Source organism: Vulpes lagopus, chromosome 21, assembly GCF_018345385.1.
Source record: "Vulpes lagopus strain Blue_001 chromosome 21, ASM1834538v1, whole genome shotgun sequence".
NCBI classification, from domain to species: Eukaryota; Metazoa; Chordata; class Mammalia; order Carnivora; family Canidae; genus Vulpes; species Vulpes lagopus.
Window position 1 is genome coordinate 5,923,022 of NC_054844.1, and position 19,763 is coordinate 5,942,784.

Sequence of the window (19,763 nt, forward strand, 5' to 3'; positions counted from 1 at the left end):
TTTTTTTGGTTACATAGTGACATTATAAGTTCTCAATAGTCACACATGACTAGTGGCTAGCATAACGGAAAGCACAGGTTTAGAGCATTTCCATAATAACAGAAATTTCTGTTGGACAGAGCTGGTCAAACCATTCCAGGTCAAGTGCTGGGGAGCAAAGACAAAGGAGAGATCATTCTTTTTGGAATTGCATGAGCCATATTTCTTGCTTCTCTTGATTTAAGGTAGGGAAGGGAATGCGGGATATGGATAAGAGAATTATTGGGAAAACATTTAGAATATAGCCAAGACAATATTCAAAAGGAAACATGGGAGACTGAATGGAAAAAAGAAAATCTGAAGGTAATTGGTTGGATTATGTGGATTAGAGGGAAGAGAAGCTGAACAAAGTTTTAATCAGGTTTCAATTTAACTTATCAACTCTTACTATGGATTAAATACACATTTATTATATAACCAGTCTGTACTAGACATTAGGAACTGCCCCTAAGCGTGAAAGAATTTAAGGTTCACCTCCTGTACTCCTCTGCCTCTGTTTTAAATATTGATGATCCTCAGGCTTTAGTTTAAGGCTCTTTTCTGCTTGTAACTTGAGTGATTTTATCCAACTCTAATGAATTCAACCTCCACTTACAGGGTGGTGACTCCTAAACTCACTTGTTTCCAATCCAGATCATTAAGCTGTGACCCTGGCACTGTATATACAATGACCTGCTGGGGAATTCCATGGTGTGACTCACAGGTGTTTCCTACTCAACATGGCCAAACTGAAATGTATCAAATTCTTTTTTTTTTCTCTCATTGTTCCCAGTTCAGTGAACGGTGGCCCTGTTCAAGTAATAGCTATTAAATAACAAGAACAATAATCACCAAAGTAGTAATAATAGCAGCTAACATTAAATGAGCACTTATTTTGTTCTGAGCATTTTATGCACATTATTGCATTTTACCCTTATAATAATACTATTGTGAGGTAATAGAAAATATATATTTGTTTCTGCCCCCTGTTCCTGACAGCTAAAATCCTTGCAATTTGCTAACTAATGAGAACACTATGAGTATCTTTTGTTCTAATGAAGAGACTCTGAGTGGACCCCTGGGTGGGGGCTGGTTACCAGAAATATCTACCATGATTAGAAGCTTAGAATTTTCAGCCCAATCCCCATCCCTCAGAGAAGGGAGAGGGATTGAAAATAGAATTAATATTTGGTCATGCCTAAGTGGAGAAGCCTCCATAAAATCCCAGTAGTATGGAATTTGGAGAGCATCCAGGTTGGTGAACACATCTACATGAGGAGGGTGACATACCCCAATTCCATGGACACAGAAGCTCCTGCAGTGAGGACCCTCTCAGACCTTGCCCTATGTTTCTCTTTGTCTAGTTTTTCATCTGTATCCATTATAACATCCTTAAATAAACTGATAAATATAAACTGGTGTTTCCCTGGGGTCTGTGAGCCACTCTAGTAAATTAATTAAACCCGAGGAGGGGGTAATGGGAACCTCCAGTTTGTAGGCAAGTAGGAGAGAAGTCGTGGGTAACCTGAGGGCCTACTACTTGCAACTGGCATGTAAAGTGGGGTGGGAGCAGTCTTGTGAGACTGAGCCCATAGCCTGTGAAATCTGATGCTGCCTCCAGGTAGATACTGTCAGAATTGAGTTAAATTATAGGATACCCACCTGGTGTCAGAGAAAATTGCTTAGTGTTGAAAAAACACATATTTGGTGGTCTGAGGTGTCAAAATTGAAGTGTTCCATGTAGTAATAATGTGAATAATAAAGGAGACAATTTTTTTCCTATATAGGTGTAAAACAGTAAGTTTTTTCTTATACAGCCATGATGTGATTACTACTACTACTACTACTATTACTACTACTGCCACTATTTCATAGATAAGGTAAAGAAGGCACAAAAAGGGTAAGTTTTTCAAGATCATACAGCTAGAAAGTGCTAGAGCTGTGATTTGAATACATGTCTGTTGAAGACTTTGCTCTCATTCATTGTACCACACTCCTTAGAGTATTGGCATCATCCGAGAGCCTATTAGAAATGTGAAATTTCGGATTCTACCCAAAATTATTGAGCCAGAATCTTTCTTTTAATAAGATCCTTAGGTGATTTGTATACATCCAGAGCTTGAGAAGCATTGTGATATGGTATCACAATGTTATCCCTCCAATCCCCTACCTGCTCATCACATACAAGTGACTAGGAAATCAGATTAAGATTTTTGTTCTCCCTTTCATTCTTCAGGACATGTCTTATCTGAGGTCTTCATGCCTATCATACCTGCCCATTGCTTAAAATTCTTCAGAACCTACCTAGGTTTGTTAGTCTCAGTTGTTTGGTTCTGCTGGTCTACCCAGCCTTATCTTTTGCCACCACTGCTGAGAAGTAAGTTCTTCAAACAGTGTGTGCTCTTTTGTGTCCCTGTGCATTCATCTGTACTGCAGGCTTTGCCTAAAAATTTCTTGCACTTTCAGGGTCTGCAAATCAAATGCCTTTATAGATCTATTATATGAGGGTATTGACAAACAGGGAAGCATATGCTCTAAGTAACTGTAGCAACTCTGATCAGCAGGTCTGGTGAGAGGAGGTGCTATCAGCACGGAAGTTTGTTGAAGTGAGACAAATGTTTGGTTTGTCAGGGAGACAAAACGTCAGGATTTTTTGGTGTTGGCAATTATTTTACATTAAAAAATAAGTATGGACTGAGTCTTCTAGAATGGCAGAATGTTGAGTGCAGCATTTCTTCTCTCCAACAAAATAACTAGATGACTGGAGGAATTCATAAAAAAAAATAATTATTTCATGTTTCTAGAGTGGAAATGCATGAAACAAAAATGTAAAAAATAGAGAAAGCCAACAGACAGTTGTTTTTTTAAAGATCAACAAAATTAATAAAACTTTAGCTAGACTGACAAAAAAAATAGAAAAGAATAAAATCATGGTTGGAAGGAGTTCATTACTATTAACCTTACAGAAATAAGCCTATTAAGGAGTGCTAAACAATTGTTTCCCAACAAACTAGACAATCTAGAAGAAATGAACAAATTCTTACAAGCACACAAACTACCAAAACTGGCTCAAGGAGAAATAGAAAATCTGAGTATATCTCTAACAAGAGATTGAGTTAATAATTGAAATACTACTCAGGTCCAGACAGCCTTGCTGGTGAATTCTACCAAAGTTTAAACAAGAATTAGCCTAACCCTTCTTAAACTCTTCCTAACAATAGAAGAGAGGGGGAATACCCCACAACTTATTATATTAAGTCAGTATTACCCTGATATCAAAGCGAGGTGAATACATTGCAAGAAAAGAAAACTGTAGAGCAGCATGCCTTACAAATATAGATATAGGGATCCCTGGGTGGCGCAGCGGTTTAGCGCCTGCCTTTGGCCCAGGGCACGATCCTGGAGACCCGGGATCGAATCCCACATCGGGCTCCCGGTGCATGGAGCCTGCTTCTCCCTCTGCCTATGTCTCTGCCTCTCTCTCTCTCTGTGTGTGACTATCATAAATAAATAAATAAATAAATAAATAAATAAACAAACAAATTAATTAATTAATTAAAAAAGAAATTAAATATTTAAATAAATGGAAAACATCCCATATTTATGGTTGGGAGACTTAATTTTGTTAAAATGACAATAATCTCCAGGTTGATCTACAATCCCTATCAAAATATAAGCTGGGTTTTGAGTAGAAATTGACAAGTTGATCCAAAATTAAAATGAAAAGATAAATGATCCCAAGTAGCCAAAACTCCTTGAAAAGAAGAATAAAGTTACGGGGCTCACATTTCCTCTATTTCAAAACTGACTGCAAAGCTAAATCAAGATAAGGTGTAACTGGTTAAGGATAGACATACAGATCAGTAGAATAGAATTGATACCCATAAATAAACTCTTACATTTATTGTCAATTGATTGTTGACAAGGGTGCCATGATATTGTAATTTATAATAAGAAATATATACTTGGTCTTCACCCCTGTGAAGGTACATAGAGTACCTAAAAATCCTTGTAATTTCCCAATAAAAGAGATAAAAGTGTCTTTTGTTATCCTTAATAAGCTTCTTTCAGCCCTGAATTAATGAGGTGACTCTTGGAAACCCTCTAAGGATATGAGCTGGTTGGTAGAATAATGAACCCTATAATTATAGGGTTGGGATGGGGATAGCTTTTACCACTAACAGGCAATGATCTTATCAATTATGCCCAGGTAATAGAGCATGCCAGAAGTATGCTGCACCCCAAACTCCATTGGGATAGAAGTTCCCATGCTCTGGACCCTTCAGAACCTTGCCTTGTGTATCTTTTCACATGGCAGTACATTCATATCTTTTAGTATCCTTTGCTTTGTTTTTGTTTTTAAAGATTTTATGTATTTATTCATGACACACACACACACACACACACATACACACACACACACACACATACACACAGAGGCAGAGACATAGGCAGAGGGAGAAGCAGGCTCCCTGCAAGGAGCTCGATGCAGGACTTGATCCTGGACCCTGGGATCACATCCTGAGCCAAAGGCAGATACTCAACCACTGAGCCATCCAGGTGTCCCTTTTAGTATCCTTCGTCATAAACTGGTAATCTAGTAAGCAAACTTTTCTGAGTTCCATGAGCTGTTCTAGCAAATTAATCTAACCTGAGGAGGGGGATCTTAGAAACTTCTGATCTGTAGCTGGTGGATTAGAACTTAAACGTGTGATTGGCCTCAAAGTGATGTGTGTGTGTGTGTGTGTGTGTGTGTGTGTGTGTGTGTGTAGGGGTAGTACTGTGGGCATGAATTCCTAACTTGCACGGTCTGAAATTAACTTCAGGCATATAGTATTCAGATAATTATAAATTCAGTTAAATTATAACATAATTCTAAGTCACAGAATTATTTGATATGGGGAAAATATACCCACGTATCTTGTCATCAAAGCTTTCATGATGAGTAGTGCTGTGAGTAGAGAGAAAGGGATACACAGGAGAGTTTTTCTTTACAGGTGCTAAGACAACTGAATGGGGGAAAGAATTATCTCTTCAACAGATGGCACTGGACAACTAGTTATTTATATGCAAACAGATGAAGCTAGACCCTTATATCTACCATACATAAATATTAACTCAAATGGTCATAGATGTAAATAAAACTAAAGCTCCTAAGAGAAACACAAGAGTAAATCTTAGAGATTGTGGGTTAGTCAATAGTTTTTAGATATGACACCAAAAGTATAAGTAATGAATGATTGAAAAGTTGGACTTTATCAAAACTGAAAAATTTGCTGCAAATAGTAACATCAAGAAAGTAAAAAACAGCTCACAGCATGAGAGAAAATATTGGCAAACTGTAAATCTTATAAAGTACTTCAATCATTTGGGGAATATAAATAATAGTGAAAGGGAATAAAGGGGAAAGGAGAAAAAATAAGTGGGAAATATCAGAAAGGGAGACAGAACATGGAAGACTCCTAACTCTGGGAAACGAACTAGGGGTGGGGGAAGGGGAGGAGGGCTGGGGCTGGGGGTGACTGGGTGGCGGGCACTGATGTGGGCACTTGACGGGATGAGCACTGGGTGTTATTCTGTATATTGGCAAATTGAACACCAATAAAAAATAAATTTATTATTAAATAAAATAAAAAATAAAGTACTTCAATCTAGAATACATTAGTAACTATTATAACTCAATAATTAAAAAGACAAATAATCAAATTAAAAATAAACAAAGGACTTAGACATTGCTCCAAAAAAGGTATACACATGGACAACAAGCACGTGAAAAGATGCTAAGCATCACTAGTTACTAAAGAAATGGAAATCAAAATCACAAGGAGATAATACTTCACACCCAGTGGGATGGTGATCATCAAAATGACAGATAATGACAAGTGTTGTCCAGGATATAGAGAGATTAAGACCCTTGTTCATTATGGTGGTAATGTAAAATGGTACAGCCACTTTGGAAAACACTACAGCAGTTCATCAAATTGTTAAACAGAGTTGTCCTATGACTTAGCAATTGCACTCTTAGGTATATATGTAAGTGAAATGAAAATATATGCCAACACAAAACTTGTTCAAGAATATTTATAATGTCATTAACAATAGCCAAAAAATGGAAAACATTTTATGTGTCTAATAACTGATGAATGGATAAACATGTGGTGTATCCATGCAATGGAATACTATTTGACAGTAAAAAGGAACGAATGTCTGATACATGCTACAATGTGGATGAACCTTGAAAACATTGTGCTAAGTGAAAGAAACTAGGCATAAAAACCGTGTATTATATGTTTCCCTTTATATGAAAAGCCAGAATAGACAATTATATAGAGATAGAAAGTGGGTTTAGTGATTGCCTTTGGCTGAAGGGAGTGGGGGTGGAATGGATTGGGGAGAAAGGGATAGTGACTGCTAATGGGTCTGGGGTTTCTTTTTAAGGTGATAAAAACGTTCTAAAATTTGACAGTGGTAATGTTTGCTCAACACTGTGAATCTTATTAACAATACTTGTATGCTTTTAAATAGGCGAATTTTATCATATGTGAAATATCTCTCAATAAAGATGTTAAAAGTAGAGTAAGCTAGTACCTACCATATATTAAGCATTTAACATATGTAAACTATGACATAAAAATGTGTCAAGCATAATTCTTTGAACAGTTCCCCACATCTCTATAATGGTTTGTGTCAGAAATGATTGAAAGTTTGACAACATGGGGAAAAGGTGGTGGCAATGACAGAAGGCCTCTGGCAAGGAAGTGAGTTTAGGGATGGTGGAGGAATAGGGATTCCTTTTGGGGAATCTACTGAAGATTAATTTGAAAGACATGGATTTTATCTTCCTAATAGGAAAATTTTGGATAAACAAATATAAAATCTTCTTGCAAATGATAATCATTTGAGAATTTCTCTTCCTAATAAATTTTGGGATTGATGAGCCGATTGATATATTAAAAATATGTAGTGAAGGGCTAGATTTGATAGTAATGTTTAAGCAATTTTTAAAAAGTAATGTGGTTATTTAAAATGGTTTCTTATAGGTGTCTTCAGAAGACATATTCATCACAACTCCCATCCCTTGGTGTCATTCTCATATTCATGAATGAAGCTCTGTCCATTATACAACGGGCCATTACTAGTATCATCAACCGCACCCCCACTCAATTGTTAAAGGAGATCATCTTGGTGGATGATTTTAGCTCAAATGGTGAGCAACTGGATCAAAGAACAATAGTTTATTGACTGTACTAGGCTAGAAAAAGAGTTTTAGCTCAGAGTTTAGGACACTTTGGGCTCCCCAGATAGGGAAGAGAAAGGGATCATTTATTGAGGCCTATGTGCTGGACACATTAATCTTCACAAAGTCAGGGAAGAGGATCATCATCCATCTTGACTGCAGATATGAGGAAACTAAGACACAGAGAGAACACACAGTGTGTCCAAATTGCATAGCTGGTTAGTGGTGAAGCTGAGTCAGGGCCTAGGACTGAGTCACTCCAAAGCCTTTCCATGCACCATGATGGGGACCTGAGGGAGTGAGGTGGGGTCCAAAATAGGACCTTAGATACCAAGAAGGGATTCAGAACTGTTCCCTATGAGGAAAAGCAATCTTCCTGGGTAATTAAGCCCAGAGAAAGTGGAGATTTGGATGCTGAGACTCTTCACAGTGGTGATGTCTCTTGCTCACAGCATGATTCCTCTCCATCCCTATATAGTTCATCCAGGGTGAACACATGAAGAAGTGAGAGATAGTGGACCTGAGTCCTCACTTTCTGAGATTTCAGTGTTCCAGTTCCTCCCTTAAAAGCTCTATGTCCATGGGTATCTCAACTTCTCCATGCTCCAGCTTCCTTATCTGCAATATATGAATGTTGGTAATAATAACTATCTCATAAATTGTAATAAAAGTTATGTGAGATAATCATGGCAGCTAACATTGTTCTATGCACCTTATTATGTTAACTATTTTAATCATTACAATAACCTATGAGGAAGAACCACTCTTTTGGCTATTTTACAGATGCAAAAAAAACCCCTAAGGCATAGTTTGGTTAAGGAATTTGCTAAATATCCCACAGCTGGTAAGTGACAAAATTGCAGTCTAGAGCCCTACCTCTAGCTGCTATGTTCGAATGACATAATATATAGATTATGAATAATATTTAGCACATAGTAACTTCTCAGCCAGTGTTAGCTCTTATTTTCTTAAAATTTGAAGAAACTAGGACAAAGTCACAGAGACTTGGGCCACCAAAAAGGAAGAAATTTGTGAGAGTAAGGACTGTAGAGTGGCTGCTCCTGAGAGGCAGCATTTGTTCCTTCTCTAGGGAATCTTTAAGTACCAGACAGGTACTTATTGCAGATTCAAATTAGGGGCAGTTTGACCCAAGAGGAAGAGACAAATGACCTCCAAATTTTCCTTATGGATTTCTAGACACCAAAATTACTCCTTTTTATGCTTTAAATATCTTCATTTCTTGTCATTTCAAAATAAATGCACAAAAAATAGAAAGGTACAATTCTTAAGTAGAATTCCACTGAAAGTCAAAGAAAAGAAATGACTGACTTCATTCCTTTCTGGACATTCACACCTGGTTTTTGGGTAAGAAATAAGAGCTTGGTTAGAAAGGCCTCTGTTTTTGACATCTGACATCCTGGCTGTATTCCTCGGTTCTGTGAGATGATCTGAGGCAAGTCGTCTCATCTGTCTGAGACTCAGCTTCTTCATGGGACAAATGTAAGGGTTGAGCTGAAGGACCCCTTAAGAATCATTTTCTGTGGAAAAAAACAATGTTTCTTTAATTCCATATTCCATGAAGAGTAGATAAAAATTAATTCAAGATTTCTACCTGTGGAACAGTGAAATCAAAAGATACAAGATTACAAATATAGGGTAGACACATAAAGAGAAGTCAAGCAAAACTCTGGATCATTCCCAACCATGCCCCTATCATATAACATATCTCTTTCACTTTCATCAGGAACACATTATGTTTTCCATAGAGTTAATGTGTGAGTGGGCACAGAAGAGAAGAGAAGAGTCATTCTTCGACTAATGTCTTGGGACAGGAGCTTCTCTTTCATTAACCATGAAAACATCAGTCATAGATTGGTCCTACACTGAACAGAACTCAAAGATCCATTTTGTGTTAAATTGAGGAAAATAAATGGAAGTCTACCACATATGCCACAAAAGAAACTTACCATTCCTTTGACTGGGGGGGGGGGGGAGGCAAATCATTCTACTATTCCATGTCTCCACTTCCTCATCTGTGATATGGGGTAAATAATAATATTTACCTGTAGGACCATTTTGAGGATTAAATAAGGCATGTAAAGCCCTCAACACACGATTTGCTCCCACTAAATGATAGCTAGTATTATTATTCCTTGTTTACCTCAGTATCATTTGTAGTACTGTTGAAATGCCATAACATGGTGTTAAAGGGGTGTCCCCTTCCTTTTTCCCCTAGATATGAAGCTTCATTTGCATCAGGTCAAATGTTTCAAATGTCAACAGAGCTAATCCAACTTTTTCAGAAATTACAGTCATATAGGTGTGATTCTGTATTTTCTCTCAAATTTTAGGCAAATTTTGTAGCTAACAACTATTTATTGAGTTTGTACCAAAATTCAGGCACTATGAAGGGAAGAGAATGTCAGTGATTTCAAGATGTTCCCAATATTAATTTATGAGGCAAGACATACCTATGCAAAGATATCTCAATGTATGAAGAATGGTGTGTCGAATTGAGTGAGCTGTCAATGAGTACAAGAAAGCCCAGAGAAATTGCTGCAATGAACTAGGGAGGCTTCCTGGAGGAGGACCTGGATTGGGACTTGAAAGTTAGGTAGGATTTAGAAAAGCAAAGAAAACAGTGGGAGACTGGATGTGGGTGGATGGGTGTGGGGGAACGAGAGTGATAAAAAGAATATGAGCAAATCTGCAGAAGTCAGAAGCACCTTGAGCTAAGCATCCTGGAATAAAGGGTTGGAGAAAAAGGGGCCAGTGGGAGAGCAAGGCTGAGAAAGGAGCATAAGTGTACTTTAGGAGATTCATTGAAGGGTCTTTAATTCTTGTGGTGTACTATAGGCATTATTTCTGAGACGATGACTCAGAATCCACAACTCATAAAATTTTGGTATTGGAAGGATCCTGACATATTATCCAGCCTTTCTATCTAAATTGAGAAAACAGATCCCCAAATGGGAAGTGACACAGAATTAGATAGTGAGGGAGGCTGAATTACAGACTAGATATCCAGGGCCTATAGCAACCTCTTTTTTCTTTTTTTCCCTTTTCCCCCCACCATTTAGTTTATGCATTTTGTTTAAGAATTCATACAAAATATTCCAAATAAATTATTTTTACTACTCATCTTCCTTCTCTTCTTTATCCTGGTTAATCTAGAAGTAATAAAATTTTTAACTATGCTGTTTTTTAATAATAAATTTATTTTTTATTGGTGTTCAATTTGCCAACCTACAGAATAACACCCAGTGCTCATCCCGTCAAGTGCCCCCCTCAGTGCCTGTCACCCATTCACCACCCCCGCCCCTGCACTCCTCCCCTTCTACCACCCCTAGTTCGTTTCCCAGAGTTAGGAGTCTTCCATGTTCCGTCTCCCTTTCTGATATTTCTTACCCATTTCTTCTCCCTTCCCTTCTATTCCCTTTCACTATTATTCATATTCCCCAAATGAATGAGACCATATAATGTTTGTCCTTCTCTGACAAGTGACTTATTTCACTCAGCATAATACCCTCCAGTTCCATCCACGTTGAAGCAAATGGTGGGTATTTGTCGTTTCTAATGGCTGAGTAATATTCCAGTAATATACATAAACCACATCTTCTTTATCCATTCACCTTTCGATGGGCACCTTCCACAATGAAATGCCGGGACACCTGCACCCCGATGTTTATAGCAGCAATGTCCACAATAGCCAGACTGTGGAAGGAGCCTAACTATGCTGTTAATAACAATGTACAACCAGCCACACAGATTATTCTTCATATTTTTTGGTGAGATTTTTCAAATGCCGTTTAGGAAAAGGTACCTCAGAAGTTATGGTAATCCTACTCTTTCTCCTTTCAATGATTATAACACCTCCACCAGGATTCCCAGGCTTTCCATTCACTTTGATTTTTTTCTTGAAGAAATTGCTACAGATCAACAAAACCAGGAGTTGGTTCTTTGAAAGAATTAATAAGATAGATAAACCATTAGCCAGCCTTATTAAAAAGAAGAGAGAGAAGACTCAAATTAATAAAATCATGAATGAAAGAAAAAAAAAATAAAATCATGAATGAGAAAGGAGAGATCACTACCAACACCAAGGAAATACAAATGATTTTAAAAACATATTATGAACAGCTATACGCCAATAAATTAGGCAATCTAGAAGAAACGGACTCATTCCTGGAAAGCCACAAACTACCAAAACTGGAACAGGAAGAAATAGAAAACCTGAACAGGCCAATAACCAAGGAGGAAATTGAAGCAGTCATCAAAAACCTCCCAAGACACAAGAGTCCAGAGTCAGATGGCTTCCCAGGGGAATTCTATCAAACGTTTAAAGAAGAAACCATACCTATTCTACTAAAGCTGTTTGGAAAGATAGAAAGAGATGGAGTACTTCCAAATTCGTTCTATGAGGCCAGCATCACCTTAATTCCAAAACCAGACAAAGACCCCACCAAAAAGGAGAATTACAGACCAATATCCCTGATGAACATGGATGCAAAAATTCTCAACAAGATACTAGCCAATAGGATCCAACAGTACATTAAGAAAATTATTCACCATGACCAAGTAGGATTTATCCCCGGGACCCAAGGCTGGTTCAACACTTGTAAAACAATCAATGTGATTCATCATATCAGCAAGAGAAAAACCAAGAACCATATGATCCTCTCATTAGATGCAGAGAAAGCATTTGACAAAATACAGCATCCATTCCTGATCAAAACTCTTCAAAGTGTCGGGATAGAGGGAACATTCCTCAACATCTTAAAAGCCATCTACGAAAAGCCCACAGCAAATATCATTCTCAGTAGGGAAGCACTGGGAGCCTTTCCCCTAAGATCAGGAACAAGACAGGGATGTCCACTCTCACCACTGCTATTCAACATAGTACTGGAAGTCCTAGCCTCAGCAATCAGACAACAAAAAGACATTAAAGGCATTCAAATTGGCAAAGAAGAAGTCAAACTCTCCCTCTTTGCCAATGACATGATACTCTACATAGAAAACCCAAAAGCCTCCACCCCAAGATTGCTAGAACTCATACAGCAGTTTGGTAGCGTGGCAGGATACAAAATCAATGCCCAGAAGTCAGTGGCATTTCTATACACTAACAATGAGACTGAAGAAAGAGAAATTAAGGAGTCAATCCCATTTACAATTGCACCCAAAACCATAAGATACCTAGGAATAAACCTAACCAAAGAAGTAAAGGATCTATACCCTAAAAACTATAGAACACTTCTGAAAGAAATTGAGAAAGACACAAAGAGATGGAAAAATATTCCATGCTCATGGATTGGCAGAATTAATATTTTGAAAATGCCAATGTTACCCAGGGCAATTTACACGTTTAATGCAATCCCTATCAAAATACCATGGACTTTCTTCAGAGAGTTAGACCAAATTATTTTAAGATTTGTGTGGAATCAGAAAAGACCCCGAATAGCCAGGGGAATTTTAAAAAAGAAAACCATATCTGGGGGCATCACAATGCCAGATTTCAGGTTGTACTACAAAGCTGTGGTCATCAAGACAGTGTGGTACTGGCACAAAAACAGACACATAGATCAATGGAACAAAATAGAGAACCCAGAAGTGGACCCTGAACTTTATGGTCAACTAATATTCGATAAAGGAGGAAAGACTATCCATTGGAAGAAAGACAGTCTCTTCAATAAATGGTGCTGGGAAAATAGGGCATCCACATGCAGAAGAATGAAACTAGACCAATCTCTTGCACCACACACAAAGATAAAGTCAAAATGGATGAAAGATCTAAATGTGAGACAAGATTCCATCAAAATCCTAGAGGAGAACACAGGCAACACCCTTTTTGAACTTGGCCACAGTAACTTCTTGCAAGATACATCCAAGAAGGCAAAAGAAACAAAAGCAAAAATGAACTATTGGGACTTCATCAAGATAAGAAGCTTTTGCACAGCAAAGGATACAGTCAATAAAACTCAAAGACAACCTACAGAACGGGAGAAGATATTTGCAAATGACGTATCAGATAAAGGGCTAGTTTCCAAGATCTATAAAGAACTTATTAAACTCAACACCAAAGAAACAAACAATCCAATCATGAAATGGGCAAAAGACATGAACAGAAATCTCACAGAGGAAGACATAGACATGGCCAACATGCACATGAGAAAATGCTCTGCATCACTTGCCATCAGGGAAATACAAATCAAAACCACAATGAGATACCACCTCACACCAGTGAAAATGGGGAAAATTAACAAGACAGGAAAGAACAAGTGTTGGAGAGGATGTGGAGAAAGGGGAACCCTCTTGCACTGTTGGTGGAAATGTGAACTGGTGCAGCCACTCTGGAAAACTGTGTGGAGGTTCCTCAAAGAGTTAAAAATAGACCTGCCCTACGACCCAGCAATTGCACTGTTGGGGATTTACCCAAAGATACAGATGCAATGAAACGCCGGGGCACCTGCATCCCGATGTTTCTAGCAGCAATGGCCACAATAGCCAAACCATGGAAGGAGCCTCGGTGTCCATCGAAAGATGAATGGATAAAGAAGCTGTGGTTTATGTATACAATGGAATATTCCTCAGCCATTAGAAACGACAAATACCCACCATTTGCTTCAATGTGAATGGAACTGGAGGGTATTATGCTGAGTGAAATAAGTCAATCGGAGAAGGACAAACATTATATGTTCTCATTCATTTAGGGAATATAAATAATAGTGAAAGGGAATAGAAGGGAAGGGAGAAGAAATGTGTGGGAAATATCAGAAAGGGAGACAGAACATAAAGACTCCTAACTCTGGGAAACGAACTAGGGGTGGTGGAAGGGGAGGAGGGCGGGAGGTGGGGGTGACGGGCACTGAGGGGGACACTGACGGGATGAGCACTGGGTGTTATTCTGTAGGTTGGCAAATTGAACACCAATAAAAAATAAATTTATTATTAAAAAAAAGAAATTGCTACAAAATAGGCAGAATCCATGATTCCGTCTTCTACAGGGTGGGTGCCGTCAAAGGTGAACTCCAGAACCTACTCCCCCCTGCACTTTGCCACAAGCCTTTTCAGGGGCACCCTGAAAAGTATGGCAACCCCTTCTGATTGCTTCTTAAAAGCAGTGGCTGGGTAAGTGTAGAAACTTTCCAGCTTGGTTTCTCACAGTTATAGCAAACAACCTTTAGATCCACTGGCTTTCCTTAAACCTTCAATTATTGAGTCAGTCTTCCAGGAATGCAGGTGGGAAAAGAGGAATAGAGGGAGATCATGAGAAACCAAACCAAGTGCAAACATAGTTCTTGAAGCAGCATGGCATGGTGGTTAGATACAACATAGGTTCATTTCCAGGGTGTGCCACTTATTAGATATGAAACTTGGACAAGTTTCTTAATCTTTCCGTGCCTCATTTTTTTGTCTTAATGTGAGGAGACTGAAAAACCAACCTTATAGGATAATTTGAAATTTAAATAAATTATTTCTATCAATGGAAAACTCAGAGTCATTCATTTAGATATTTTAAACACCGCTTAGTGATTTGCATGCAAGTTCTCATACATATGAGGAAGTCAACTGGTAGGCTGAATCAAAGAACAAGTTTATAGACAATCTTTATAAAAGAGAGGGGAAGGAGGGAAGAAAAAATATAAACAATCTGGGAGTAGTGAATCCAGTTTGAATAATTTAGGGGGAAATTCAATAGCTAGAAGCTAGAGAAGCAATTAGCCTGGACACTCTGACCAAAACTGGTCCTTAAGTAGGCCATGTAGAAATATGTAAAACAAGAAAAAAACAATTTCAGTTGTTTATGGATTCTCCAGAAAATCTTGAGAGTTTAGCTGTGGGGAAGACATTCCAGGCTGTCTCCACAATGTCTGTTCATCAGCACCTCTACCTTAGTTAGGTCAGGTCTATCTACTCATTCTTATAAGAATTTCTCAATATACATAAAGCATGCATAACAATCCTTGTTACATGGTAAGCAGTATGATTGTTCTAAAGTAGTTTAACTTCAAGGGAAAGGAGATTAAGAATGGAGTATTAAATCTGAGGACAGAAGAGAAAGGAGAAGTAGGTGCAGGGGATACACTAGTTGTTTCTCAGTCAAGACGGTAGAATTGCTCTCCCAAATTGGACGTAGTCCAACCACTACTATAGAATAGTTTGGAATTTCTACATCACATTGATTATTACACTCAGAAATTCTATAGGTATGCATTTGGTTGGCAGGAGAACTAAAGGCACACTTGGATGAGAAGATTAAGCTTTACAACCAGAAGTATCCAGGACTACTAAAAATAATTCGGCATACGAAGAGAAAAGGTCTTGCTCAAGCACGCAACACTGGCAGGGAAGTGGCCACGGCTGATGTGATTGCTATCTTGGATGCTCATGTTGAAGTGAACGTTGGGTGGTAAGGCTCCAGGAATTTTCTTCTTTTAAGAAAGAGGAGAAAGGAGATATTGTACATGTGCTACATAAAAGACAGAATATTGTAGAAATAGGGAAAGACAGCACTGGACCTCAAACAAACAAAAAAATATCCAAAGACAGGGTGTTTTTACTCAGGAACTTTGCTTGGCTAAGGAAGTAGCCTAGTGTTAGAGAAAAAAAAACAATGGGTGTGGAGCGTTGACAACTGGACCCTGACCCTGACTTTGCCAAATAACTTCGTGACTGGATAAGTCACACCTAACTAGACATTTATGTCTTACCTATAAAATGAAGAAATTATCTTTTGATAATTCCTAAGGTTTTTCTCAGCCCTGAAATTACATGATACAAGGAAAGTTGTGTTCTTTGGAGAATCAAATAGTAAAGAAACATCATTTTTAAAAATATATTTTATTTATTTATTCATGACAGACACACACACACACACGGAGAAGCAGGAACATAGGCAGAAGGAAAAGCAGGCTCCCCCCCCCACCCCCCGCCGGGGATCCCAGCTTGGGACTTGATCCCAGGACCCTGGGATCATGACCTGAGCCAAAGGCAGACACTCAACCACTGAGCCATCTAGGTGTCCCAAGAGACATCATTTTGGAAACAGGGAGACCCCAAAATTAATGTAAATTTAGACAGAATACCAATAGTCCTGTTCACAATGACTTGAGAATGGTATTTGTGTACCAATCCCAAATCTGCTCTTGGCATAGGTTACCTGCTAGCAGCCTCAGCTATTCTGAAAACTGCATAGATTCTCTGCACTCTGGAGAATCCTACTCACAACTCAGCGCAGCCTAAATGAAAAAGGGGCTCAATGTCAGGTGCTTTAAAAAGTTTTGTTTGCTTGCTTCGACTTACTTTCATATCCAACCTGGATTTGTTGCACACTCTTTTTCTAGGGCAGAGCCCATTTTGGCTCGGATTCAGGAAGACCGCACTGTGATTGTGTCTCCTGTGTTTGACAATATTAATTTTGACACCTTTGAACTGGATAAATATGCATTGGCAGTTGATGGGTTTAACTGGAAACTATGGTGCCGCTATGATCCACTTCCAGAGGCCTGGTTTGATCTGCATGATGTCACAGCTCCAATAAAGTAAGTCCGAGGCTTATGGGACTTGATTGGCACATCAGGAAGGATGGTAGGTTTTGTTTATCTTTTATGGTACTGATGGGAGTGAGTGGGAAAAGTGAAGGAGATAGAGTAACGGACAGAGGATAGAAGGGAAAAAAAGCTAATTCCAGTTAAGAAATTATAGAAACTTAAGGGTAAATTCCCAGCAGTGCAATTGCTGGGTTGTAGGGCAGGTCTATTTTTAACTCTTTGAGGAACCTCCACACAGTTTTCCAGAGTGGCTGCACCAGTTCACATTCCCACCAACAGTGCAAGAGGGTTCCCCTTTCTTCACATCCTCTCATGCAATATTCCTCAGACATTAGGAACAACAAATACCCACCATTTGCTTCGAAGTGGATCGAACTGGAGGGTATTATGCTGAGTGAAATAAGTCACTTGTTGGAGAAGGACAAACATTATATGGTCTCATTCATTTGGGGAATATAAAAATTAATGAAAGGGAATAAAGGGGAAAGGAGAAAAAAACAAGTGGGAAATATCAGAAAGGGAGACAGAACATGAAAGACTCCTAACTCTGGGAAAGGAACTAGGGGTGGTGGAAGGGGAGATGGGCGGGGGGGTGGGGTGACTGGGTGACGGGCACTGAGATGGGCACTTGATGGGATGAGCACTGGGTGTTATTCTATATGTTGACAAATTGAACACCAATGAAAAATAAATTTATAAAAAATAAAATTAAACTCACTTAAATATGAAAAAAATTATAGAAACTTTAGACTATTTAAGGGCTTTCAAACAAAAATCAAAGTATATAATGTATTAAAAAACACTTGAGGCATTTTAAACATTTATCAGGCTATGAAATAGGGATATAAAGATGAAAAAGATGTAATTTCAATATAATTGGAGAAGGGCTATGGTGGCATGAGGGTAATGAAGGCTACATGTACTTAGTTCAGCCTGAGAGTTTAGGGAAAGCCTTCAGGATAAGAAGAGGCTTGAGTAGACTTTTGAAAGTCAAATCATCATTGACTTCCTGCCCTTCACCACCCTGACCCATTCCTCATCAAGTGGTTACTAACTCTCTTACCATGTGTTCTATAGGAGTCCTTCCATCATGGGCATCCTGGCTGCCAACAGGATCTTTTTGGGAGAGATCGGATCTCTGGATGATGGGATGCTGGTCTATGGAGGAGAGAATGTGGAACTTAGCTTGAGGGTGGGTACTTTTCCTTCTCATTATGAGACAAAACAGAAGTGTAATAATTGGAGAATAGTAAGGTCTTCAGTATTTTGGAATAAAGTTGAATGTCATTGGCTCAAGAGATGGACAGATTCTCATGTTTCTGAGTCACTAGAAATAGGCAGTAAAACTTCTGGAGTGGAGCTTTCTGGTTTAGGTTTATATAATCTGGGAGATATGGATGGAGAGAGGTAGAATTGAGCCTCAGCAGATGGTGTTCTTATTTCCCTTAAGGGAAATAAGCATACCAAGCATTTTCCAAGCATCTCCTAGATTTCATGCATAAAATATCCTTCCTATAGTATTCCTTTTGCTGCTTCTGTATAACCTATAAGCCTTTGTTAAAAAGCCTTGCCCCTTATGTTTGTGATTGTTCTTACTAGTTTATCTTTCTTTCACCTTCCTGTCTAAGGCTGACCTTTAAAAAAAAAGGCAGCAAAAGGTAGTGAAAATTACATGAGTATTGGAGATAGACTTAAGTCCAAATTCTATCACTTGAAAGTTTGTGTTATTTTGGGTAGCATACAAGCTCTCTAAGCCATGGCTACTACATCAAGCACCCAGCATGCTGAGTGACATGTGCCTTATGCTCATTAATGGTTGATGATGATGATGATGATAGGATGTATGGATGGCATTGTAAAAAATGCTGAACTTTGGTCTCTAATCCTAACTGCTACCTCACTGTGGGCTGAGCTTCCATAAAATGGCTTTTTTCTCCCCAAGCCCTGAAATTCTGTGCCTGAGACCAGGTGATCTCTGGTCGATTACAGTGTTTGGAAGCATTTAATATTTTCTTTTTTTTTTTTAAGATTTTTATTTATTCATCAGAGACAGAGAGAGAGGCGCAGAGACATAGGCAGAGGGAGAAGCAGGCTCCATTCAGGGAGCCTGATTCAGGACTCAATCCCAGGACTCTGTGATCACACCCTGAGCTGAAGGCAGACACTCAACCACTGAGCCACCCAGGCTTCCCACATTTAATATTTTCTAAAGTTACTACCTTTTATTTATTTTACTTGGAACTGATAACTCTAGGATTACATATTATACCCAATTAAGACCTAACCAGGACCTTACATTTATGTGTTAATAAACACATTGTGAGTCCCTATCTGGGTTATACCTTAAGCCACAGTAATTGTTGGACAGAGAAAACTATTGTTTTGCATGGTTGTCCTGATTATTTTTCTCTTTTATGAGACGAGGAGAAGCATCCTTGTTTCATCTACCTCATAAGGATAATGGTACTGTTAAAATGTAATAAATATTTTTAAATGATTTATACAGATATTAATTAGAATCCTTGTTTGGCTTCTGTTAGAGAGGCTAAAGTAACAGGTTTAAATATGATAGAAATTGTCTCCCCCCCACCCGCCCCCGCCCAGAACAGTTTGAACATAAGCAGTTCAGGATTGAGATGGCAGCTTTCGGGTTATGGGCACTAAAACTAAAGCTCTTCCATCTTGTGGTTCTGCCATCCTCGACATCACACCAGTATTCAATGTAGTAGGAAGAGAAAGACAGAGCATGCTTTCCTTTTTAGGGTACTACCTGAAAGTTGTACATTATTTCCCCTCAAATCCTATCTGCCGCTGCTGGTCATATGGTCACTGTGAGCAAAAGAGTATGGAAGATGTAGATTTCAGCTAGTTGTTCATGTGTGCAGTTATTCCTTCTATAACTGTAAATGTAAAGGGGAATAGATACTGAGCATACAATTAGTCTCTAGCACAAAAATATA

The 19,763-nt window shown here is 38.6% G+C and overlaps 1 protein-coding gene across 1 annotated transcript in view; it reads left to right on the forward strand.

Moving 5' to 3' along the window:
- The window catches only part of GALNT8 (polypeptide N-acetylgalactosaminyltransferase 8), a 68,449-nt gene that overhangs the window by 35,096 nt on the left and 13,590 nt on the right, over positions 1-19,763 (forward strand). The window contains exons 4-7 of the mRNA XM_041736396.1: positions 7,059-7,225; positions 15,479-15,662; positions 16,597-16,794; positions 17,881-17,995. Coding sequence (XP_041592330.1) covers positions 7,059-7,225; positions 15,479-15,662; positions 16,597-16,794; positions 17,881-17,995 — 664 coding nt within the window. The remainder of the gene's footprint in view (positions 1-7,058; positions 7,226-15,478; positions 15,663-16,596; positions 16,795-17,880; positions 17,996-19,763) is intronic.